A 26,580-nucleotide genomic window follows, 5' to 3' on the forward strand; every position below is an offset into this window, starting at 1 on the left:
CTTGCTTTTGCTGTGCTTTGACAGCACTGAGTTGGAGACACCTGAAAACTCAGAAAAATGGCAGCTACTCTATGCCAAGCATCAAATATCTTGGGAGGTTCCTCAGTGCTCTTTGCTGATCCACTGTTGTAAGTGTGACCACACAGGGAATTATATTGAGGAACTATCAAACAAAAAAAACACCCCCAAAACACCAAAAAACCTTTTCAATTACTGAATCTCACTAAATTTTTCAGGTTTCTGCCTGAAACCATTTTTTTTTTTTTTTTCAAATCTAGTTTCAATAAAGTGATAACATATTCTATGTATATTTGAGGTATTTCAGTACCTCAAGTTACTTGTGTTCAGTTCTTTAAATTTTAAATCTGGAACATTATTGGCTAACCAATGTCCTGCTGATTGTACTTCAAAGCAGAGAGTGAGCACATGACTTTTGCTGGAAGAGAGTTTTACTAATTTTGGCCTGCTTGTTGTTCTGGGGGGTATTCCTAAGTTGTATCAGAAGATAGCTGTTACATTCATCAGTATTTTAATTTTTTTAAGCACATATTCTCATGCAAAACTGCAAAATTGCTTATGGTGCTGTAAGGCTCTTGTCCATCATTCCCCATGGACCATCTCTAGCAGAAAAGTAGAGGACATTCTGGGTGTCTGCAGTTCTTGTGTTCAAGTGTGGTGACAGAAAATATTGAGGAAAATAAAGAAGAAAGATTAGGGGTGAAAAAAGAGAAATCAGAAACCAGAAAAGGATAAAGGGGAACCTGACAGGATGAAAATACAAAGATTGAATAGAGCTGTCTGAAAAAGTACAGGAAGTAAATATCTTCAGCTTTTCATTGTGGAATTTCAAGCAATTTCCTAGTGATATCTTCACATTTTTAAAGTTTGAGAGAAAATTCCCTCCCTTTTCAGCAGGAATAGAAGTAATTTGTAGAATTTTTTCTCTGCTAGCCTCTGCTTTTTTTCTGTCTTCCATGGCCTATGTGCACATAACTCTGTATATCTGTTAACTCAGTTATTAATTTGTTCTGTGCCCCATTATGTTCTGTGTTAATCTGAAAGTAACTAAACTCATCAGAAAATTACAAGAAAATATTTAAAAAAATAAAACCAAGATTAAAAGTCCTACTAAAATGGCATCATAGAATACTAAAAATTAATTTACAGTTAAAAGAGGCAGGCCAACATACAGAAAAGTCTTAACTCATAGTTTGAGGTACAGACAACAGGTACCACCTGGTATAATCCTCCAATATAGTATCAAACTACACAGAAAAAGTAGTTGAATCATATTTGCAGTTTTAGGTTTTTTAAAATGTATTATGTGCACATATATTGAAGTTAGAAATCAAATACTTGTTCAAATGTGAAATTATTTGTTAACATGCTTTAACTTTTTTTTAAAGTGCAGGAAGCCATACAGCACAATAAGAAACTAGCATCAGTGAATAAAAGACAAGAGACTGAAATAAGTAATCTGAAGGAAGTAAGTACAGTGCACATTTCTGGATGGAGAATGATCCCTGTGGGTCCCTTCCAACTCAGAATATTCTGTGATTCTTTGGGTCTTCCAAAAGCTGCTGATGTATTAATAGAAGTAGTGGACAAGCAGCAGAACTGTTTTTCATTCTATGACTAATGGCTAAATTAGCTTCCACAGACACCTCAGTTAAAACTGGAGCTGCTCTGAGAATTTTCTGTAACCTGTGAGGTTTTAATTACCTCCACAGCATCCTCCTTGTTTCCTGCTAATTATTAATAACCTGTGTTCTACCTGTGCTGTGCTGCCATCCCTTTTCCATCTGTGAGGAAGGTAGCAGTGGTGTTTTCAGTTCAGTAGAGGTACAACATGAAGAGCAGTTGCCATGGTGGCTTGAACACAGGATAAAATGTGTAACTGAATCCCTCAAATGGGAGAGTTTTGTGACAAGGCTGCTGAGACATCAGGTTATAGTTTACAAGGAAGTTGTCACTAAGCTCTTTTCTCCTGCCAATAGTCAGAAACTCCTCTTTTCCAAGTACATTTTTGATTTGCTCTCTTGAACACAGGTAATACTGGGAAAAGTAACATTCTTTCCCCTTTGAGCTGTTTCTTAAGAGCTGACAAGAGAAAAACAAATGGGCATTCAAAAGTCAGAATTGTTCTGTAAACTCAGCATCTTTCCACACCACATCTCTTCTTTATATCTCCTTGTCTTTTTATTTTCCTCCTTTCAATTTGTTTTCTCCTTTAGATTCTGTAATGATTTTATGTAGGGATCAAAAGCATGAGTGTCTCCACTTGGCCTAATGTTAATCCCCAGTTTCCAGATGATTGCTTTGCATTACCATGGAATCTCTGCCAAGTTTGTGAATGTTTTTGAAAACAAAAAAGGGCAAGTGGAGAAGATAATTTGTACATGAGGAAAAGGGACTATGACCATTTATATTTGTGTTATATTGATTTGCAATTTCATTAAATTGGAGATTAGTTTATTTTTACCTATAAATGTTAAATAGCATCCACTAACTTCACATTCCCATTAAGAATGCAGTTTGAAATGTTTTAGTTTTTAGGGTTTGTGGCTTTCAGTTGGGCTTTTTTTTTATAATAAAATCTAGTTTTTTTCAATACAAAATATTAATTCCACTCTCCCTTGAGCCCATATAAATACATTCTATTTGACCATTCTTTTCTGAGCAATCTGAACTGGGATATTTAGAAGAATTTTGAAAAGGGATTACCAGGCTGTTTTCACTTGCTACATAGCTGAAAGAAGTAATGATATCAACAGCACAATTTGGGACAACTTCTGAAGCTGGTTTTATCTGCCTTGGAGACTTGACTGACCTCTAACAGCTCTGACAACTTCTGGGTTTAAACTTCTTTCCTCTGTAGCCTCAGTGCTGGAATGGGAATGACTATCCATGGTACTAAAATCTTAATTTTTTTGTCAGCTCTTATCACAGCCATTACTTTCACTCAGACCTGCATGATCTCACACATTTGTTCTTAATGGGAATGTGAAGTTAGTGGATGCTATTTAACATTTATAGGTAAAAATAAACTAATCTCCAATTTTAATGAAATTGCAAATGTATTATGAAGGTCTTAAATATGTACAGCTGAAAAATTAAGTGAAAATGAGATCTGTTATGCACAGTTTTACTCTTCTGGGATTTCAGGAAAGAAATATTATTTAGAGAGATTGTAATTTTCTCTTGGAATTGCCTGCTTCCAATCCAGTTACTAAATTGTAATGTAATGGACTGTGGCAAAATTTCCTTTCAGTAACATTTGGTTTTGGATCTGAACATTTTGATATTCAGTGTGGTAGGATTCTTTTCAACCACTGTGAAAACGCTTGCATTGATATCTGGCCAAGAAGAAGGTTTCTGTCATTCTGCTGCTTAAAAAACAACGCTACTGCTCAAGACCCAAAAGAGCACAAGAAGGTTGCAGCAATCTGGGAAGAGAGCCAACAGACATGGGTGTAATTTTGAGTACAGGTTAACTTTTCATAGGGTATCAGTCCTGGGAAGTGGTTACATCTGCCTGTGCTGGCTGCTTTTCCAGTCCCACACCATTTCTTTATGCTGGGACATGTATTTATATGGGCTCAAGGGAGAGTGGAATTAATATTTCGTATTGAAAAAACCTAGATTTTATTATAAAAAAAAAAAGCCCAACTGAAAGCCACAAACCCTAAAGCCCAAAAAAACCACCCCAACCAAAAAAGTGGAAGTTTCAGCTTAGACCAACTTGGAGAAGTAAAGCAGGTTTAAGGAGCAGGACTGGGATTTTGGGACACTCTTGACTTACACTGGCATGAAATGTTTTTCCAGCCATATCCTTAAGCATTGGTTACTAGCAACAGCTCAAGGGAATGGGTTTAAAGCCTTCTCATTCTCTCTCAGCACACCCCAGACCTGATAAAATTATTTTTCACATTCAGCATACTTTCTAGATTTTTGGATACTACTTGTGATTTTAATAATGAGACAAAGCTACTAGGAAAAAAAAAAAAAAAAAAAGCAAAGACTTTGGGGTTACATGCAATTAATTTCAGGGTACAAGAAAACACATGTATGTAGGTAGAAAATAATTTTTAAAATTCTTTTTGCAGCTACAAACCTTGTGATTTCGCTCACCATGTAAATCTTTGCTATTAGTTTAGGTTATTTCACTTGTGGAGATTTTTTTGGGAGTTTGTGTTGTGTTCTGGTTGTTTGTTTTGGTTTTTCTGCCTGCAGCTTTGTATTAGCATATTTGGATTTGCTTCCAGATGGGTTGTACTTGCCATTACAAAGAAGAAAATACAATAATCTCTTCTGCCTCAAGGGCGTGACTTGTGCTTTTCCCGTGACAAAATAAGGTTTTTCTGCACACTATAAAGCCTGACTATTGGGAAACAGCTGGCATCAGATCCATGGCAGGCTTTTGCACCTGCTGTGGCACCCAGGCTGTGAGCTGGGCTCTCTGTCCTGTTCATCTGCTGCTCTGTGCTGGCTGCCACCGTGCACCTTTGCTCTTGTACAAAGTTGGAGCTGCTGGCACCTTCTGCCACTTAGAGCAGGAACCTTGCATGGTTCATTCTAGGAAAAGCAGTACAGCTGAGATATGTCTGCATTGCCAGAGATGGGGAAAACCTAACTAGCTTCCAGAATAGAATAATTGTAAAGCATTGCTGGCTTTCAGTTCTCTAATTGATTCTGCAGTTACACTCAGGACTTGCTAGATCATTTCAAATTTATGGCTAAAATACGTGAGAAATAAAGCCTCTAGCAAAAAAAATGATTTATTTAAAAGTGCTACCTCTACTTGTATTTTCCATAAAACTTTGTGAATTTCAGTTGCAATGTAATCTTTTTTTCTTCTTTTGTACTGTTCTATGATTTTGTCCAGAACAGTTAAACCACCAGCTTGTGATAATTCTGTGTGTGATAACCGAAATTCCAGTTTTGTGAAGAAAAGTTAAACAGACCAAACTTAGTTGTTAGATAAAACTATGACCACTCTGAATGCTTGGTTCACCACTATGGCATCATGGAGAATTCTTGATGCTATCTGTGAGCAGCATTCATAACCTCTGCTATTTGTCTGAGTAAACGTCAGAGTGCTCAAGGAGAGAGCGATATTAACCAGACTACCTTGCACCAGGATGGGAGGGGAGGGGGAGAGCAGGGCACAATATTTATGGCTCCAGGAACTATAAGTTGTAATTTAATGAGATCAAAGCCTTTGCTGTTTATTTGCTGCACTAGGAGATCTGAATAAACTGGTTACAAAACAGACACCAAAAAAAAAAAAAAAAGCCACAGGATATTTAAAAGAGGATAAAGACTATAAAATCAAAGGCATCATGTTGTAGAAGCTTCTAATATAAAATTAATTTAGCATTCTCTTGAGATTAAGTAATTAATGTTTCAGGAAGAGCAAAGATCCTCCAAATTTATAGCCAGTTCCTGTTTTTTCCAGATAATCAGTGTTCTCCCTTTTTTTCCTCCTCATTCCCAAGAATGTACACTGTAGTTACAAAAGTAATTCCTATTGTATATATGGGTAAAGAACCCATAAAACCCATTGGTTTTACCAATACCAACTCAATTTCCACTTCTAATATACCTCTTGGAAGTGGAAGTAATAAAATTATTAAGTAAATACTTCAAAGAGATTAAAGTTGGCACAATAACATTTTACCTGTGAAAATAAACTTTTCGTCACGTGTGACAAGTTTGAAGTTTAGTAAGTCAGTCTTACACATTTCAGTACCTGTAATTTATTCTGTTTTTTCCATACATTGTTTCAAAATGGGGCATGATAGTTTAAAAGATTTGTCTCTGTTTTGAATTGCAATGCCTATGCTGGATGAACTATTTATACGTGTTTCCTGTGTTAAGGAACTGAAGAAAGTAACTACAGACTTGATAAGGTCCAAGGTCACCTCTCAGTACAGGGTGGGAGAAGAAAACATCAATCTTGCAGTGAAGGAAAAACAGTTTCAAGAACTGCAACAGAAAATCAGAATGGTATTTTGGATTTTAAACAAATTAAAGTTTTGGTGAATATTTTCTGTTCTTCATTCAGCAAACCTCCTGGCAGTGATCTCTGAGGGATACAGACTAGTGATTCCTTTCTACTATATTGCATATACATTATAATTAAACTGTTTCCACTATAGCCTTTTCTAGGGAAATAAATGTGCTATGAATATCAGTATAATTTTGTAGTAAAAAAATGGGTAAGGAGACATTAAAAAATAATTCCATTTCTTTAAATAACCTCATGATGATTCACTATATCACATTAAAACAATACTGTTAAAGAAAATAGACAGTTATTTTAAATGCCTTTTACTGTTCTTCATGCCCTTTTCTTTTTTGTAGGAGACAGCAGTCAGTGAAAAAGTTCAAGAAGAAAACACTCACATCAAAGAGGAAAAGCTGGTGAGTTGATAATACAGCTTCACTATTTAAAAATCTTAAAAATTTAAGAATGTAGGCGCTATATTTCACACTTAGGTTTCTTATTATACTAAGCTAAAAAAAACCAGCTAATTTCAGTTTTTACACTTCAGAAATGTTTAATACTGGCCTACGTGGTATCTTACTGCTCTAAAAACTGGTATCTTCAGTTTTTAGAAGTAGTATTACCAGAACAAAGTCCATTGTTTGACACTTTATTCTGAATCTTACATTTTGTCTTTGAATTCAGATGGGAGAAATTTGGTATTCCCATGAAACACTTACCTACATGTGGGTTCAGTATTAATAAGCAGTAAATAACAGTAAATAAGCTGTTCTGCTTTCTGGTTGCCTACAATTTATTCTAACATTGCTGGTATTGAAACCAGCTAAAATGGGAATAGTGTGTCAGTGGTGCACAAAGGAAATGATGTTCCATTTAGACTATTAAGCCACGCCTTTACATCCCTGAACAGAGTTAGGAGTGTCTTCTCTTGCTGACTCAGGTATATTCCAGAAAAATCCTTTTTAAAAAAAGGCTATGGAGTCAATTATCAAATGTAGCAAAAAACAAAAAAAATGTTCCCTGTAATAACAACATAAGGCACTGCTTTACAGAACATTAAGCATGAAAAGGGTGGTTGTTTTTTTTCCTTTTCTTGAACAGTTGCAGAACTTTCACTCAGGAACAGGTCAGAGAAGTGTATCATTCTTGGTGCTGGGGAGGGGCCAAAGCAGTATCTTGCTGCCATGCCCACAGAGCACTCATCCAGCAGCACTCTTCCAATTTATAAAAGACTGCTTGCATTTTGAGCTTGCTTTTAAAAAATACTTGCCAATAAACACATGGAAAAAATGAGAGATGTAACTCAGGCCTCATTACTCTCCCAGGCCTGAATGCACTAAAAGGATTTCTGTGGAGATGAATGGAGCATAATTTGTGGAGCATATTTGCTGTGTTATCTAAGAGAAGGATTCTGGTTTGCATCTCTCTCCTGTTCTGTGTGAATTGCTAAGTTTTGCTTGGTAGCTTAGTTTGAACTTATGGAGGGGTTTGGTGTAGTCTGGAGAGGGCTCTCACGAAGAGATGAGCTTCATGTTTCCTCCAAGTGCTTGGGTTTGGAGACATGGATTTCTGTGTTGTGGAGCACTCATAATTCACCTTGATTAACTGAAATGTTGGCTTCAGTGGTTCTTGGATTTAGGCTAGAAATGCCATCTACATTACAGCTGATTTGTACTAAAGTCTATGAGAGAAGCAGGCTGGTTTATTGGAGAGAAAACTGTCCTAGATTTAAAAGATGTGGCCAACTCTACTACTGACCTGTTGGATGACACTGGCCAAACCATTCCACAGCTCTGCAGTTCAGTCTTCTGGATGTAAAATTGAACTAAAAATAAATTAAGCTTCAGTGAAAAAAATACTGTTTATACATGCTTGAAAAGGAGTGAGAGTATACTAAAATATTGATTTTATTTTTATTAGATAGCCGTATCTTTGTATCCAGTAGAACCAGAACTAGTATAATTTGAAAGCACTTTACAAGTATGTCAAAGTATTTTGTTGTAATAATATATTCCTCTCTCAATGTATTTTGAAGCAACTGAGCACATCTAAGATTTCTTTCTGCCTGAAACTCAGCGTTTTTCCTGTGCATGTATTTTAGTAACTCTGTAAGTGGTCTTGAGGGGGTGATGATTGCCTTGTCTGGGTCATTCACTCCATCTTTCAAACCTTGGAAATGTGTTTTCTAGTGTTCAATAAAAAATGACTTAGTTTCCAGCAGCACTTCATGGCAGCACTCATGGCATCTTCATCAACTCAGATCAGCTCACTTTGGGTGTCTCTTTTTTTACAATTTCCCCTTCATGAAGTAACAATACAGTCTTGAGAAAGGTAACACCAAAGTTTAGACCCTGACAGTAAAATATGATACAGCTGCACTATATAATGGAAAGCTGATGAGTGGTGGTTCACAGCTATTAGGATTTAATTCAGGAGATACAGAATAATTTCATGTTAGAGTGATCCATTTATGGAATAATTTCTTTTGGATTTTCCATATTTTTCTAACCTGTGATATGGTAAGATAAATTTATTCTGTTTGTCCTGAAAAGAAATCACAGTAGGCCTGGATTTGATATATTTTATCCAGATTTGCACTGAAGAATGTATAAAGATTGGGTGGATTTCATTTTAACTGTAGGAAAATTTTCTGAAAAAGAATGTTATAATAGTTTATAGTAATGTTAACTTCTCCAAGGTAAAAGGTCAGAAAAATGGGTGGTGTTCTGATTTCTCCCTACAAGTTTTCCCCAAAGTTGAGGCTGAGTACCTCTTTTTACAGACATGAATTTGTAAACACTGACAGAATTAAAAAAAAAAAAATACAAAAGGCATAAATTATCTAATGTTTAAACTCCAGAAACAAAATCTTACTCATTATATTTATTCTGTTTGTATTAATAAGGAAATTCTCAGCTCTCTACAGTGCATGCAAGAACTGCTTCAGCGAATAACCCAAACGAATGTTAGAATGGAAAGTGAATTAAAAGCACTGAAAGAAGACTATCAGGTCAGATTTTTCTCAATTAGACAAGCTGTTACTATCTGTTATGTATTTTTAAAGTCCAGGGCTGTTAAAGACATCTGTGTGCCTTTCAGAACTTTTGACCTCACTTCCATTGCTCCCTCAGCTCCTTAACTGTCAGCACGAGCCTTGAAGCACAGGCTGTGCTTTCCCTCTTCTCTCCCCAAAGTAAATCATGGTTGCCATTCTCAGCAGCCATTTCTAGAGGGCAAAACCAGAACAGGGTTGCTTTCAAATACCGAAATCAAATTATTTTATGACTTTTGTTTCTTGTAATTTACATATAGGTACACATTTCTGGGCGACATTTCAAATTTCAGATCTTCATTCATAGCTGGCCCTTGTCCTCAGTTTTATTGAAGCAGAGGGCTAAGAAAGAGCATTTTCTTTAGCCCTTTCTTGCTGTGTTTTCTGGCATCATATTTATGCTAGAGGTGGGAAGTAGTCACGCTGGAGAGTGTGGAGTTGCAGCACTCCTCAGTTCCTCTTTGTCTTGGTTTAGGGAAAATTTTCGGAGGAAACTTTTGAGGTGGTCCCTTTAGAAGCAACTTTAAGTGGCCTCTTTTCCCACCAGTTCAGGAGACATCAATTTCCTGTGAGAAAAGTGGAAAAAAATTTGTTTATTTAACAAGCAAAGTACTCACAAACATGAAAAAATTAATAATATTAAACAGTGAAACTTCTCATTGTTTTGAAGAGATGACAAATTCAGGAAGTCTTTCTGTAATTCAGAGTCCCTTTTGGGGGTGTGTCTTCAGCTTTTCTCAGTCTCTCCGGGGTCGGGTCTGGTGTCCACAGTGTAGCTTGGGGTGTCCTGAACAATGGACTTGGTGTCATTGGACTGAACAGTTCCAAAAAACTACTGGCCTCAGCTAACTAAAAACCCCAACTAATTAAAAGCAAAGGAGAGTTCTGTTCTGCTGTCTGTGCTGCAGGCAACACAGTGGGTGTGGATTCTTTGTTTCCTTTTTCTGCCAAGGTCAGGATTAAATGTGTGAGATGGTATTTCTTATTGGGACTCAGATGTTTATGGGTTCTTATTCTACAGTCTCACAAACTGTGAGTTCTACAGCACTTCACTCTAACAAACTAAAAATGAAGCTGTATCTCCCTCTCTACAAGGCCTTTTAAGGATAAACTGTCCAATTAAGAAATGACACCTAAATTATTTTTACTTTTGACCCAATAACCAACCATTCATAGCCCACATTGTGAACTTTTTATCCAATTACACAAAACCACCCAAACCCAAGGAGAAGAAGGTGAAGAAGGAGGACCAGCCTGCACCCTAAAACCTCCATCTTACTTTATATATAGTACTATATTCTAAAATCTTAAACTATAAGTTTTCTAGTCTGTGACATTACACACTTTTATTCAAACTCCACACCCATAATCCCAATTCTGTCACTCAATTTTGGAAGCTTCTCCACAGCCTCAGGTCAAATGCAATGTTCCCTTGGGGGTCAGTGCCTGCCAGCACAGAAAGTCTGAAATTCTCAGTAAGCAGGGTTGCAAGTGGGTGAGAAGGATGCAGGGGAGCAAGTGCAGTTTCTGCAGACAACCTGCGTGCTGCTTCTCTCCCCCTTTGCTCTCAGAACCAGTCTTGAAGGTGCAGAACTTACTATCCAGTGTAAACAGAACAGATGACTGGGGATGCAAGCATCATAAAGTCACTTTAGGACACTCTTTCAGCATGTAAAAGCTCAGAACTGTTCAGATTCCTCATTTCAATAGCAGTCAGTGCACTGAAGGTTAAGGTCATATCCATTCCCATCAGATGTACCATTCAGGTACAACCACTGATAGGACTATTAAAAATTGTTATCTACTGTTTGCCTGGACATAACCACAACTGTTCCACTCTTTGAAGCCAAGGTTTTGAACTAGGAGTTCAGTAATTTCAAATGGAACTTCCAGTGTGGATATATACTCCTGTTTCTAAATAAATGCTTCTATGCTAATTTGAAATTATGCACTTCCCTTAAGACTTTACTCTTAACAGGTGTGAATAGTTTGCCTTCTGCCACATTAGGACTTCTGTATTTTGGTGAAACAAGTAATGTTGAAGGTGATCTATGTTCTCCATCAGAAAGTGGCTAAAGCCTCCCTAAGAGTTAAAGCAACATTTTAACAAAGATTAACTGAACAACAGTCTGGCTGTAGAATTGCCTAAAGTAGCATGATTTTTCTGTAGCTTCTGTTATTTGTATATTGGGCCCAGTGAAGCAGGATTACTTGCTATTCATATAATCCTGGTTTTTGTTAAAGAAAGAAGGTAATGTGCTTTTCATTTTTTAAGACAATTGGAATTGCTTTTTAGATTAAAACAGAGGCTGGAGATAATTAATATATATATAACCTTACTGGCATAATACAGGAGCCCTTTAGTCCTTTGTGTCAGGACTATTGAATAGCAAGTGTATTTTAAAGTGCTTTTTTCTGATAGCATTTCTGAGCCATTGTTTCCCCTCTCAGATAAAGTTTATAGTATGCCTTAAAACTCCAGCTAAAACAGTAAATGGTATCTGTGAATCTTCTCTTTGAAGACTGCACATAAATGTGTACAAGTATGGCTTGTTTTCTTCTTGTTAAGGTATAGATGGAGGACAAGTCTCTCTTTTGCAGCCTGTGCAGGCCAAAAATTGATTTCTGGTTGCAATTATGCTAATTCTGATGAGAGCCTGCTCTGATTTGGGTCTGTTTGTATTAGACATTGGGAAGTTATTACTGTTTTCAATTGTTCTAACTACAGCAGAAACCACTGCTGGTCATCAAAGCTTCAGTGCAGTCCTCAAAGGTAACTTCAGGCATAAATGCTTTAGATGAAATGGATGTTACAAGGCATGCCTTGGTTATGCTTATATACATGGATAAAAAACTGATAAATTGATGTAAATAGACTTGTTTTTCAGTTTGATACAATTACCATGATATTCCTAAGAAATGAGACAATATTAGCTTCTTGTTTGGCATTTTTGCAATCATTGCCATGATATTCCAAGGAATGATACAATGTTAGCTTCTTATTTTGCATTTTTGCCTTTTTTTTTTTTTAATAGGGAGCTGAATATATAACTTATAAAAAAAATTTCTTAAACAGATGACAGAATACTTGAGAATGCAAGGAATTCAGGTATTCCCCTGTGTGTACAACTGGCTTTAACATGTGATCAGATCCATACATCTGCTGCTTTTGAGATTTTGCCCTAAGAGCTATGCTGTGAATAACTATAATCATCCATCACCAAGGAGGTTGCATTTCAGGTGCAAGTAAAAGCATCCTTGGAGTTAAGAGTAACTTCATCAAAGACAGGAGGTCTTGAATTTCCGTTCTATACAGCTGGATGAAAGATGCTACATCAGAGTGGGATTATTCAGACAATGTATTGCTGAATTGTCCCATTTTTGGAAATACATAATCTGTCAAAGAAGATCCATTATATTCTCAAGCACAATTTTCCCATGTGTACAAAAGTGCAGGGTAGTTTGAATTTTCCTAGTGTTAGTACCTATAAAATACAATTTTATTAGTAGTGTAGCTAAATTAATATAGACATTTTAAAATTGGTGCTAAGTGAATCAAAAAGTGGACTCATCTTTGGTTAAAAGATTTAGTAAAAAGGAATTGGTTTGGAGCATTGCCTCCATAACATTTTTCAAGTGGCATTTAAAGAAGCTCAACAGAATCATAAATATGTAGCTGGTCATACAGCTCATACATTAAAGTTATGCTTACATTATGAAATATATTTGTGTCATCTATTTAGCAGGTAATGGAATGCAGGGACTCTTACCTTCCATATTGTTTGCTATAAAAATATGATAGGATAAAAATTCCAAGAGTACCTGATATGTGTGTGAAGTTGCTGCTGATTTACACAAGACTCCTTTAATTTAGCACAGGAAAGCTGAAAGAGTTAACCCAAAACTCTTGCAAGTACAGTTATGGTGGTATAAAACTAAATATTACTGTTATTTCAATGCACTCCTATTTCAGTGACCTAATAAAAATAAATTAAAGCATAATCAGATGTTGCAGTAGATATGTTTTAGAATGTAAAGATTGTGTAGTTTATAAGAGAGGTTAATAAACAATTTAGGACAGAAAAACTGATTATAAAAATATTTTTTTTCCTATCAGTGTGCAGCAGTTTTTTCTTTAAATACAGTGACTCTGGATTATGCTACATTTCATATCTCTCATCTCTGGACTTTATATTACTTTTTCAGCACATTAAAACTTATGCTGTGAAACTGAATAATGGCAAGTGTTTTTATACCCTTTTATAGCCATTTCTTTTTTCATAACCTCCCCCTGTTTCCTGTTAGCTAAACTATAAGCACCTTTCTGTTAATTTATGAAAATTATTGTTGAGATAGCACATTATCACTGATCTGTATGGCACTTGCAGCATGTTAGAAGCAAAGGTCCAAGCAACATAAAACACATCAAAATTCATTAATGTGGTATTGATTATTTTTTGGATAATTAATTTTATTGCAGGCCCTTGAAAGAGATAATGAGCTGCAAAGGGAGAAGGCAAAAGAAAATGAAGAAAAGTTCCTTAATCTTCAGAATGAGCATGAGAAGGCACTAAGAACTTGGAAAAATGATGTAGGTTTATTAAAATAAATGCTTTAGTATTAAAAGTTTTTTGGAATAGTTATCAAGCATTTCAGGTAATCCCTAAAAGCCAAGAAAGTACTGCAGAAATAATGCAATATAAAAACAACTAATTTCGTCTCCAGTGATACAGATACTTCTAGAAATGAATATTTTTTCAAGGTAAATTTATGTTGACTTCTGTGCTCCAAAAGGTCAGTGCTCTTCCTGCAGCTCTGATTTGAAAGGAATTCTTCAGTGGGACTGAGGGTGAAAGGGGATAAGAAAAGGTGTGTCTGCTATGTCCCCCTAGTGAATTCCCCTCTGTGGACACCTAAACAATAGTTTGTCTTCTATATTTGACATTCTTTCTATTACCTCATTACTTTTCAAGAATACTTTGGCAATTATTTAATCCAAAACAATTAGCAAAACATTGTATCTGTAAAAATTGTCTGCAATAATAAATGCATGTTTGGATGTAGGAAAGATTAATACCACTTCAATAAGAAAGCTCTGCTTAATGTGTGGAAACCAGACTCTTAGCAGCATTTGTTTAATGGTCTGTCTTTTTTATTTCTATGTGCTTGGCACTTGCTGCCAGAAAGGTTTTGATTTTGGTAGATAGATTTCCAGGGAAACTGTAGGGAAATAATGCAAAGTTGTCCTTGTAATCCTGTTGCCTAAGGCTCACTCCTTTGAGTGCAGCCACTGTGGGGATGACTGCAACCATGAGACCACAAAATAGAAGAAGAGAAGAATAGAGAAGATCTGATTTCCCTGATTCCTTGGAGAATTTTATACCATCATTTCCTCTACAGACGTGGGAATTTGCCCTGCTTATTTCTCAGGAACCTTTGCATCTGTTCTGTGCAAGATAATTGTTATTCCTTTTCATATTTCTGCCATGGCTAACTAGAAATTTTGTCTCCTAAAGTAAATAATCAAGGATAAAGTTAACACTAGTCCAGAAATCCAGAAATCTTTGTAAATTAAGTGAAAGTATTTCTGTAAAATTGTCCTTCAGTTCTTTTTACAAATTGTAGTTTGGGCCATTCAGTTAGTTCTAAATACAAAACTTTAATTGTTACATATTTTCTGAAGGAGGATTGGATACTTGAGGCTATTTACAGAAGTAAAGGACTAAGCAAATTATTTGCTGTTGTGGTTTCTTGACAATGTAGGTAGAGAATGAATGTTGAATATTTCATTTATCTTTGAGCCAAAAAGGAAGAAAGCTACGAATACAAATCTCACTTTTTTGGAGTATGGCTACAGGTAGTAAATGGTGAAAAAAAAATCCCAAACCAGTTAATAAAAGCTATAATCTGTAATGGAAATGTGGTTAAAATTTTGGTTGAATGAAAGAGCTCAATTACTTTGTACAAGGAAATTCCTTAGCATACTTTCTTTTAAGGATGAAGTTTCATTTGCTAAACTGTTCATGCCTTTGAAAAATGCTGGTTTACCCATTGGAACATGCAGTAAAGTGTTTGTGTGCTCTGTGTACTGCAATTATTACAGGAGGAAAACATGAGAAGAGAAATACACACTATTAAAAATGAGCTGAATTCCCTTAAAGGACTTCATAGACATCTTGAAGATTATCATCCTCCTCCAGGAAATCAGCATTCTGAGCAAGTGGAAAATCTGCAGGTAAGTGTCTTTACTAGCTGCAGTGTGTCTTGTAAAATGCCAGAGAACTGAAGATATGACAGTTTTTCTAATCTTGTCTGTCATGTCCACTCATTCTCCTTTGACATGGCTCAGCCTAAAAATTTATATGACAATGGTATCTAAGTATCACTGAAACTTACTGTACCCAGAGAACGTTCTCCTTTCATCAGAGAGGTGCTTATATCACAGAAACCTGAGACACTACTTCATTCATAAATTTTTACCTAACAGACAGCAGTTAACTTAAGCCACCTATCTTTACTAAACCCTATTTCACAGACATACTTTCCCTGGGTATTTCTCAAATACTGGGGCAGATCCAATTGGCTTCATATGTATCTAAGTTCCCTGGAGGTGTGGAAGTAGATCCACCTCTACTCAGAGGAACTGATTTCAGCTCCTCTAAAATCTGAAACACGGGACAGATCAGAAGGTTGTTTTTATCTGTACTCAGGTTATCTAAGTGCTTCAGTTTTAGTTTCAGAAACACCAACCTTTATGTCACATTGCACATTTAGGAGCCATCAAAGGCACAGCAAGCTCATCAGGTGGTGAGTGCAGGAGGTAAAAGACTTATGCAGTGCAGGCTGAGCCAGAATTGAGCTTGGATTGTTGGCTGAGCCAAATCCATGTTCAGCTCTAGGTGCAGGGCACGTATGGGAAGTGAGCAAGTGGTTAAGCACACAAAGATGGGCTTTTGGAACAAAAGGAGGAACACATAGCAGCTCTGTTATATCCCATGGTCCCTGCAGCTGTACATACAGATACCACAGATCCATGTTATATCCCCTGCAGCTCTGTGTTATCCCAGGATCAAACTGGATTGCAAATTTGTATTCCAGTCTTCTGTAGAATTGAAAAAATTGGGCAGAGTCAGAAACCATAAGAAAGCTTCCCTGTGCATTGAGTGTGTTCTGTTGTTCAGTTGAGTATTTTCCATTAACTTTAACAAGCAAGTAATGATCTATCTTCAAAGAACGGAAAACTCATTTTCCATGTATACAATCTTGTTTGGAGTGTTAAGAAAATAGAAGGATACTAGGATTGTAAAAACAGCTAACTATTTTAGAACTAGTCCATAATTGTCAGTAAAATGGCAAGCACTAAAAATATTTTAGTGTTACAGGGCTTGCAAGGGTCTTCAGGGTGAAGAGAGAGACAAGAATGTTGACCTCATGTTCAGAAGGCTTGATTTATTATTTTATGGTATATATTACATTATGACTATACTACAAAGAATAGAAGGAAAGTTCTCAGAAGCTAGCTAAGCTAAGAATAGAAAAGGAATGAATAAACAAAGGGCTGTGTCTCAGCACAGAGCGAGAGCCAGCTCTGCCGTGAGTGGTCAGTAAATCCAAACACCCACCCGAGACCAATCACAGATGCACCTGTTGCATTGCACAGCAGCAGATAACCATTGTTTACATCTTGTTGCTGAGGCCACAGCTTCTCAGAAGGGGGAAAAATCTTAAAGAAAAGATTTTATGAAAAGATGTCTGTGACATTTTAGGATTTGGAAGAATGTAAAATCAATGTCTTCTCAATGCATGTACATAAGTATGTTTATAGCTAACATACACATACACATGGCTGTGGTCTGGGCTTAATAATGCAAGGGAAATGAGATTTGAAAGGATTACTTCTTGTTCCAAAGCTGAACTCTACAAGGAATTATGCAAATGGTGTATCTTAATAATCACAGTTTCCTTGAATGGAAATGGAATATTGATTTTGTTTAGGATGCAGAATCAAAGTGATTAGGCATTCATGATAAACAGTACTGGTGCTTACTAAGATAGCCCCATGGGTCTGAAAGCAGAAAAGCTTAAAGCATATGCTCATAAATGCAAAAGAAGTCAGATGTCTTCCAAATATACATCTTACACTATCTTATGGCAAATTGCCACACCACTTTGTGTTGTACAATCATTAGATTTCCAAAGCTGGGCAGGTTGGACTGAGTGGAACAGTGCCAAGAAACTGAAGCTGCAGCAGATCATGTTGGTTATCCTGATTTGTGGAATTTCACCTTGTATCACTAATGAGTCGGCCTCTAGTGACACATAAAAGGGAAAGGTGTTGCCTTGGATTTAGATCTTGACTGTGGTTCCAAGTGTTCTAAGGAAATATGCTTATACTTATTTTTACACCCAGTGCAATCTGAAATCCCTGTGGTAATTTGTGGGGCATGAAATTCAAAATGTACTTAAACTTCTTCACACTGATCACCTCTGGAATAGTAATTAAACAAAAGACATTTTTAAAAGAAGGGTACAATGTCAGACCTCATTACAGACTTGGATTGCAATTTAGTTTAACCTTACCATGCTTCACATTTAGTTTGATATAATTTGTAATTCATCTGTGTACCATTAGAGAATAGGGGTACACCCACCAATGGCTTGCTGGAATTTTTGGGGGGTATATGTACAGAGAGATCTGGTTTTCAGAAGGGTTTGAATTGCATACTATGAAATAGTCTTTTGAGGGAAAAGGATATTTAGGGATATATGTGTTTCTTAGTTAGATTTTACTAAATCACAGGCAAAAAATGAAAATCTAAGTTTAAAAGTTTTGTTATTTAGGTATTTTAGTTTGTCCATCTTGGACCTATTTTTAAAGGGCTGAATTGAATTTATTGAAAAGAGCTATTTGAATTTATTGAAAAGTAGTTTTCTTCAACCCATCTGAAAACCTGGAAAGGAAACATGAAACCTTTCTGCCTTTCTATGAACACTTCATCCTGTTTGTTTCAGATGCAGTCCCCAGCTCAGCCCACACCCACAAATGTGGTAAGTTCCACTGCAGTGGCTGTCTTACTTCTGTAGAAAAGACTAATGTACACAATTTTGGAGTGGTGCTTGGTGTTTCTGTCTGAAAAAAAGAGCTCCTGGAAACAACAGATTGTAAGCTAATTACAGATTTCAGGAAAGAAAAAGGAATTTTCTACTATTTGTATTCAATAAGCTTGAAAGTGTGATGCCAGGGCTATATTGACAAAAGAAGCAGTTTTAATTAAAAACCTAGAAAAAGAAGATGTGCAATATATATAATTTCCAAGTGTGACAGGGAAAATAATGATAAAACATGAGGAAAAGAGAAATTTCAACTAACACTTCAAACTGAGGGTGGAGGAAAATGATTTTAGGACCCTCCTCTATTTACCATGACTCCTCCCTCCCCCAAACCAGGAAAGCTGGGAGCCTCAGGGTGTTCCTGTGAGCTGCAGGAAACTCTTTCCAGCAGATTTGTGTTCTACATCCCTACTCTGCCAGCACTGCAACAGCCCCATTTTTTAGCAGCGCTGCCTCCCTGCCTCCCTGCACTCTGCAATATTCTCTGTCCTCCCCACACACCCAGTGCCCAGGCACAGCCCTTGTAACTCCCTCCCACATCCCAGCCTTCCTTCTGCAACACCTCCAGCCACCCAAGTGTCTTCAGCTCTTCCCCACATCTTTTATGGCCTAAGCTCCCTCCCACATCTGCCTCTTTTATATCCTGTCTTTAGGGCAAGAGCCAGCACGTGCTCCTGTCTTCAGCTGCCAGACAGTTGATGATGATAAAGGATGCATCTCCTTCTGCTTTTATTTTTGGTGGGATTTTATTTTCTTCACTATTTAGGCCCTAGTTTCCACAGAAGTTCACTGACTGCAGCTTTCAAAACTGAACACAAATACACAATGCAGTAGTAGACAAGTGATTTAGACTTTTAAGTAGACAGATCTTTCAGGCTTCAATTCTTGTTGAATTTTACTCAAATCGAAGTTAAAAAGCTATTTGGGAGGGAATGAGAAACTTAATGTCAGGGATTGTAAATTCAGAAGCCTTGTGAAATGAAGTTAAAAGTCCAGGGCATTTTGCTAGAAAGAAAAGTTGTTTATATATGCTTGTGCTGTTTTTGTGTGTATGTTGTTTATGTTTGGGTGTAAACAGCAATCCTGCAGGATTTTTGCACATGGAATCACTGAGCAGGTCACTGAGTGGGCCAGCAGAGAGAGGGAGTAATCCAACCACCACATGTACAGCTCAAATTCCTTCCACTGAGGAATTCTGTCAAATGTGTAACTTTGTGCACTGTAATATAGCAGGACCTGAATTCTTTCCTACTCTTCTAGGGTATTAGTCTGCTTTTTTCTTTTCCTCTGTTTACACTTACTTTTTGTGCTTCAGGTCTTTGTTTTCCATCAGAATGTAAAATTAATTTTAAATCTCAGTGCTGAACTTTTTACCTAATCAGTGGCTATAGTAAATTACTAAAATACCTATGATTTTTTGTTCCTTCCTATGCTAGAGTGGTCAAGAACACTCAAAAGACAGTGAAATACGGGCTTTTCAGAAAGAACATGAGTTTATGCAGTCTGTAATAAGAAAATATGGTAATTGTGGAAATGAAGAAGAAACTGAAGTAAAAAACACAAGGGACCAGTCTTCAAGCACTGAGGAATTAAAGAGAGATCAAAGTAATAACCTTCCATGGATAATAGAGATAAGTAGTTTTGTTAAGAAAGGCTAAATGTTTTCAGATGTAGCATATGACAAGAGAGGGCTTAAGTCCTGAATTAAATGGTCGTACCTAAAATCTACAGAATGTTAGTATATTCTCTGCTCTCTCAGTTCATAAATATTTTGCAAGTGACCACAGTGCAATACTTACCTTCAGGAGCTTTTTGACAGGCTTGTGTGTGTAATATAAGATATCACTATTGATATCAATGCTGAGTCCACCTCTTTGGAAATTCTAAACTGTAAAAATAAAGCATTACATAACCTCTGGGTAATCAGTCACTAACTAGAGAATGCCCTCACTCTACAGGGTCCCAAGTTCTTGAGAACAGTTTTAAGGATGAAATTAATGTTGCTAGCCCCTGTGAAGCAAAGCAAAGGGAGGCTTCTCCCAGGAGCACCCTCTGCACAGATACTGATTTAATTACCCAAGGACACACCTGGGAAATGCACGGCCCTGGATGCAGAGAGGCAGAAGGAGCAGCACACAGAACATTACCAGATGAAAACAATGCGGATTCAGATCAAAAGGCACAGGACAGCACTGAGCCCTTGGCAGCACACCCCACACAAACAGGGAAGGACTTCTTGGGCAGTGCTGAGACTGTAAGTGCTGACAGGAGAAACAGAAGGCAGGAGGCTGACACCAGCAAGGAAGAGCTGTGCAATGCTGCAGGTGAATCAGCTTGTGCCAAGGCAGATGCAAACTCAGACACCAGACAGCACAACAAAAGTGTCCTTACACCTGAAGCACCCAAGCCTGAGTCTGAAGCTGTTCTTTGCACTGAGAAGAGTGCTCTGCATGACAGGAATACAGACAACCACCAAGCTAAGGAGTTAAGTTTTGGCATCCTACCTTATACTAAAGAGAATTCTCAAGCAGAATACCAAAAATGCAGCTTGCTGAATAGTGACAATTCTGTAGGCAGTGAATTACATAAAACAGAAAAAAACTTCAATCTGAGTGGTTTATGTAGAGATAAACTTCCTCTGGAACAGACACACATAGATGCTGAAGGCAGAAATGATGACAATGCCAGAAACATGAACAGCACTGGTGTTCTGGCAGCTGATGCTCAACATCCACCAACTGTTTGTTGTGATAACACAAGTGCTGATGATGCTGCTGCAAAAGAATGCAGAGATAATAAGTCTCTCGTAGGTGCTTTGAATTTATGCCCCCCAAAAACTGAGAGAGGAGTAAATGCAGATGACAGGCACAGCAATCAACCTGAACAAAGCAGTGCTAAACAAACAGGGAATGCTACAAACACATGGACTTCCAATGCTGAAGCCAAATCTCCAGTAAAGGCTGACGGTCTCGGAATTGCTCACAAAAACCCCCCAGCCGATAGGGCATGTGCAGATAAACTAATTCCACATAAAAATGTTAGCAGTGGTACTCAGATACACTCCATCAAAACTGGACATTCCCTGGAGATTAATGCTTCAACAAATAACACACTGTTAAAAGAGAAAAAAGACTCACTGAGTGGAACAGTTCCAGGAATGAAGCTTGCTGAGGGTCACCTGAAAGAACCATGCTCTTTACCCATGAGAACATCTGGAAATTTAGTAAACATAAGTGTAAGGTCATCCTTTGATCTTCCAAACTCAGATAAAAAAGCTGAGAAAACTCCACTATACTTGAATTTTTTAGCTCTCAGTTCTTGTTCAAGAATAAATCAAATGAGAGGTCAAGCTACGTGGACTTCAGCTTCCAAGGAGCCTTCCCTTTTGAAAGAGAAACCACCATGCTTAGTGGAAAACACAAACATTATTTCAAACACACAGAGTCAAGATCTCAGTGAAAATGGGGACAATGGAGAAGCAGGACAAGGTAAGAAAATATAAACATAAATATTCTGAACCATGTGGTGCTTAGAAAAATTATTAGAAGGTGAAATGTCTATATCTAAACTTAGTGTAGAAAAATGTAAGCCTGACATTTTAGTTATATCATAAAAAGGTGAGATTGCTCTGTTTATGTTATAAATGCAACTAAACAGCTTTAGTTAGCTTGTCAATCAATTCGTTGATTAAATATTTTTTTGTCATATTTCTCTTTGTAAAATAACAGCAGTGCAATGACAAACTGCATTTTGACAGGCATTGCTAACCCTAATGTGGAACATATTCCATCAGGGCTCTGCATGGATCTGAAAAGCATTGAGCAGCTTTTGCAAAATTATTCAGTGTTCTCATTTTGCATCAGAATCAGGGTAGATTTTGAGCCAGTAGATGCTTCTTTGAATGGATTTTACAGAAATTTATTTTTTATTTTATTGTACATCTCTAATTTAGATGGACCATTAAAACCATCTGAATGTGCTGAGTGTGTGAAAGGACTTTATATTCTGACTTTATATTCTTTGTATTCTGGAAAACATGGAGCTTGAGGTGCTCAAGGGGCATTTTAATCCCCTACTACTGACACTTGGTTATTATTTGTTGAGCAATAATTTGCACATAGAAAATAGTAAATATGAACTTCATTCCATGGGTTTCTAAATCATTACTGAGATGAGGAAAAACTGTATTTTAGATTTGTTTTGCAGTAAAATGAGCTGGTAGATTACCCCAAAACTGGAGCCCTGGGTGTTTCCCAAAGAGCAGGATCGACAGAACAGGGTGTTTGTGTCTATAGAGTTTTTGTTGGTGCAGTGTTTTCACCTTTGGCCCTTGAACATACCAAGAGCAGAATGGACTCCCATCCTTAGTTTTGCAGACAGAAACCCAGCAGTCTGGTTCCTTTACATTGCTCTGTTATGAATTTAGCTCTATAGGTAGTTTTGTTTCTGTCCTTGGTCTCGTGCTTATGGATATTTATGTTCTGATGCACATTTTTTGAAGTTCAGTTTCAGAAATGCTTTTGTGCCTAAACCAGCAGTAGTGGTAGCAAGGTACCAGAATCCTGATGTCAGATGGCACATTATTTCTTTTAATAATGTGAATTTTGGTATCTGTTTCAATAAAATGAATGCCTAGTTCCATGATGTTCTGCATGTATCTTTTCTGTAAGAACAGACAGAGCTATCTAAATTTTTTCCCTGTGAGTTCCTCCTCCTCTTCTCGTCAGAAACCTTTCTGTATGCAAAGTGCTGGAAATCCAAGTGACTCAGAGATTCATCCAAAGGAATTGGTGGGCAGCTGACTCCAGTCCCTCAGTTGAGTTTCCTCAGTTGAATTCCAGCAAACCTTCATGGTGAGGGTCTTGGTGTGTGTCCCAGATGTGCCTCATGCTGCCAAATTGAGCTAGGTCCCTCCTTGAGGCTGCTGCTGTCTGGGAATGCTGCAGAACCTCCCTGTGAGGGCTCCCACAAGTCACTGCAGCTCCCAGTGATTGTTGTGCTTGGGGTTTGTGCTGTTTTGTTTGCAGACCTGCAGTGGAATCCATGTGGGCACTGGACCTATATTTTAAATCTTTTTATTTATATCCTGTATGCTATACTATATACTGACTGGAACACAACCCATTTAGGCATATGGGAGAGCTAGAGGTGAAGAGAATTGGTGAAAGAGTTTAGTAAATCTATCTGAGGGAATTCCTTTTACTGCCTAACCACAGTGCAGTTTACTATTTATATGCTGGCTCCCAGAAAGCAGAGACTCCACATCAGTAAATGAAGGAAAGAACTGGGAATGGGAAAGATCTTCCTGGCAGATGCTTAAAAAAGAAAAACACATAACCATTTTCCTGTTCCTCCCAAGAGAAAATGTCAGTATTCTGAAATAATTGTTACATGACCATGAGGTAGCTGCATTTTCACAGCAAAACAAGGTTTTACTGTCAATGCAGTGATCCACAGGCATCTGTGCAGTGGCAGAACAGCTCCTGTTTGCATTGTGAGGAACTGTGACAGAATCCTTGTGCTTTCACCTTGCAAGGAATTTGATGTTGGTTGCAGCAGAATCTGCTGCTGCTGCATGAAGCCTCTGAGAGACTGGAGGCTTATACTTGTCTGTAATTAATCTACTCACCTGCCTTTCCTACCTTTAGTAGGTGGCTATTGCCTGACCACCTGAAACATCAGAGCCATTAACACAAAGACTCCTCATTAAAAATAGTTTCTGATTGTCTGAAAAGCTTTGTATTCATGTCTTCTTTTATTACAAGTCACCCTGGAATATCATGTTATAATGGCAATAATTATGCATTTTATTATTGTTGTCAGACAGTCAGTTTAAAGTAATAGTGTTTGAAAAAACATATTCAGTTAGAATATTTAGAATACATATACTTACTATAAATCACTTTTCTGTCATTAACCTAATATGTGAAAATGACAGAAAACATTTTTTATCAAAGTAGAAATATACCTCATCTTTAGAGAAAAAAATAAATGAAGCATGTGAAAGAAAAAAAATGAAGGGCAAAAGCCTACAACAAAGATCCAGGGATTTAAAACAAAAATATTTGATTTTTTAAGATCAGAGGTAAACCAGTTTAGTCATTCACAATTAGTGCCTGGAGATTAAATTGCAGTTGTTACCATTTCCTTTTTGTCAATCAGGTTCCAGCAGTTTGAGCAGAGCTGCCAACACTCTGAATGCCTCCAGAATCCACCAGGGAGAGCCTAGTGAAGAATGGAATGCTACAGCAAAGGCTTTTTATGATTCTTCTTTTCCCACAGAACATGTAAGTCAATTAAAAATATTGCAGACCAGACCTCAGTGAGCTAATTCCACAGATATTTGTACAACTGTACCCATCTGGATACTTTAAGGCTGAGTCAATCTCCGAAATAATATCAAAAGGGCAACAAGACACCATTTTTCACAATTAAGCTTGATAGAAAGCAGCAGGAAAAAGTCACAGCATATGAATCAAACAGATGCTAACCAGTCTGTTTGGGAGGGGAGGAAGAGGCTAGTCTATTGTGTACCCTAATAAAAATCATCACTTACAGTAAAAGTAGAAGTTAAAGTAAAAAAAAAAAGGGAAAATAGTGGAATGTAAAAGTATAAAAACATTGTTTCCTCTATTACTTGATAAGACCATGTCATTTAAAAGAATCCATGGAAGAATAAAAATTCAGCACATCTGTGAATTAGAGCCTATCCATTTATCACACACTGTAGTTATGTGATGCCCTATTTAATGTTATTTTATAGGGTAACATTACACAAACATGTAAAAACCTGTTGTTTCCCAATGCCTCATCACTGCATTTTCAGATGTGTGTTAGACTCTGGAGCTTGAACAGCTCTATTAGAATTTGACCCAATGTTGAATGTATGGTTCAAAAGTGATACAACAATTTACAGCTGCAGCTGACCTTTCCTTTTTAGAAGAGGTTCTAGAGGTATTTTTATTTCTCAGGTATTTAGGGCTGTCTCTGGATGAGGTGTACAATGGTCTCAAGTGGCAGAGTTGGCTGACCAGCAGATAATCAGGTTTTGATGCCATCCACAATCCCTGACATTCACAAGACTGATGTTTGAAATTACACAACTTTCCTGGCCTGGCTCTACTTGTGAATGACACTGAGGTGCATTTTTCACCAAACACAGTGCTGGTATTTACTGTGTGTCTCTTGCTTTTTCTCAGAGGTGGAAGCAGGAGCTGAGTGAACTCCACCATGGAACTACAGCTGAAGCAAAGCTGTGTTTCATTATCTGGTTGTGGTTCTGTCTGCTTTGTCACCTCCAAACTAAAGCTCCTGCTCTGCTAGCTAAGAAAAAGCAGAGATGGACAAGAACAGTGCCTTGCTGGTTTCATCTTAGATTTTCTGAATCCTTAATCTACGAAATCTCAGCCTGTAATAGTGCACTCCTTCCTTTCTGTCTTGGTTTCATTCTAATGCCTTCTGTTCTCAACTTTTTGTCATTTTAATGACCAAGATAAACAAGCTGTTGGGAGCTGCTTCCTTTGCTTTGACTAACATGTGTGATTGCAACTGGAGCAGACTTAAGCCTTCTACAATTTGGGTAATCTCAATCAGTCACAGTACAATACTCTAAAAAGGGATAAAAATTATAGAAATTCTACAAGTGCACTTATAATTCTAGTAAAAATTTTAAGAACTGTTTTAAACATCAGTCTGTCCATGCTTAAGTACCACAGTAAGGATGAATAAGCACTCCCAGGTCAGTTTAAAGATGCAGTTTTCAGCACAGGACAGGTTCAGCCCCACATGCTATTTATTCCATAGGGATTTTCACTAGTGGCTTGCAGTGCAGTATGACCTGTTTGTTGCTGAGGCCTTGGGGAAAAGCATGAGAGAATTAACAGGTTGAAACTTTCACTGCTCAAATGGAGAAGTTATTTCCTCACCACAAGGGAGATGCCAGTCATTACTGACCTGAAGTACCAGTACCTTCAGCCTGCATTGTTACAAATGCAATAGTGAACAATTTGCATTAATTTTATTGTTCATATTTTAAACTTTAAGAAATGCTTATACACTAGTGAAGGTAAGCTTTGGCACAAAATTAATGTGCTAAAATAAAAGTAGGTCTGATAAAGACATAGAACTGGCTGGGGCACAGTTGCCCAATATTTAAAAAATGACTGAGCAGAGGGGGAAGGTCTCCTCTTGTAATCCTTGCACAGGAGCAGAGTCTGAGCGGTGACCTTGCAGCTCACAGAGCCAGTGCTGCAGGGGAGCTGCTGGTGCTGCATGCTGCTCCCCAAGAGCCACACAATCCCACATTACAGGTGGAAAACTCATCTGTTTCCCTACTGTGTTGCCATCTGTCTTTGATTGGGATAGATGGGAAGTAGCTAACAATAATATATCAAAGAGTAATTAAAAC

General features: G+C 37.4%; 1 protein-coding gene across 1 annotated transcript in view; it reads left to right on the forward strand.

Annotated features, from left to right (window-relative positions):
• The window catches only part of CCDC73 (coiled-coil domain containing 73), a 70,602-nt gene that overhangs the window by 43,327 nt on the left and 695 nt on the right, over positions 1–26,580 (forward strand). The window contains exons 10-19 of the mRNA XM_058806585.1: positions 1,407–1,486; positions 5,881–6,009; positions 6,367–6,426; positions 8,916–9,020; positions 13,543–13,653; positions 15,166–15,297; positions 18,075–18,110; positions 19,610–19,778; positions 20,132–21,661; positions 24,336–24,460. Coding sequence (XP_058662568.1) covers positions 1,407–1,486; positions 5,881–6,009; positions 6,367–6,426; positions 8,916–9,020; positions 13,543–13,653; positions 15,166–15,297; positions 18,075–18,110; positions 19,610–19,778; positions 20,132–21,661; positions 24,336–24,460 — 2,477 coding nt within the window. The remainder of the gene's footprint in view (positions 1–1,406; positions 1,487–5,880; positions 6,010–6,366; positions 6,427–8,915; positions 9,021–13,542; positions 13,654–15,165; positions 15,298–18,074; positions 18,111–19,609; positions 19,779–20,131; positions 21,662–24,335; positions 24,461–26,580) is intronic.

The sequence above is a fragment of the Ammospiza caudacuta genome, chromosome 6 (assembly GCF_027887145.1).
Source record: "Ammospiza caudacuta isolate bAmmCau1 chromosome 6, bAmmCau1.pri, whole genome shotgun sequence".
In the NCBI taxonomy this organism is placed as follows: Eukaryota; Metazoa; Chordata; class Aves; order Passeriformes; family Passerellidae; genus Ammospiza; species Ammospiza caudacuta.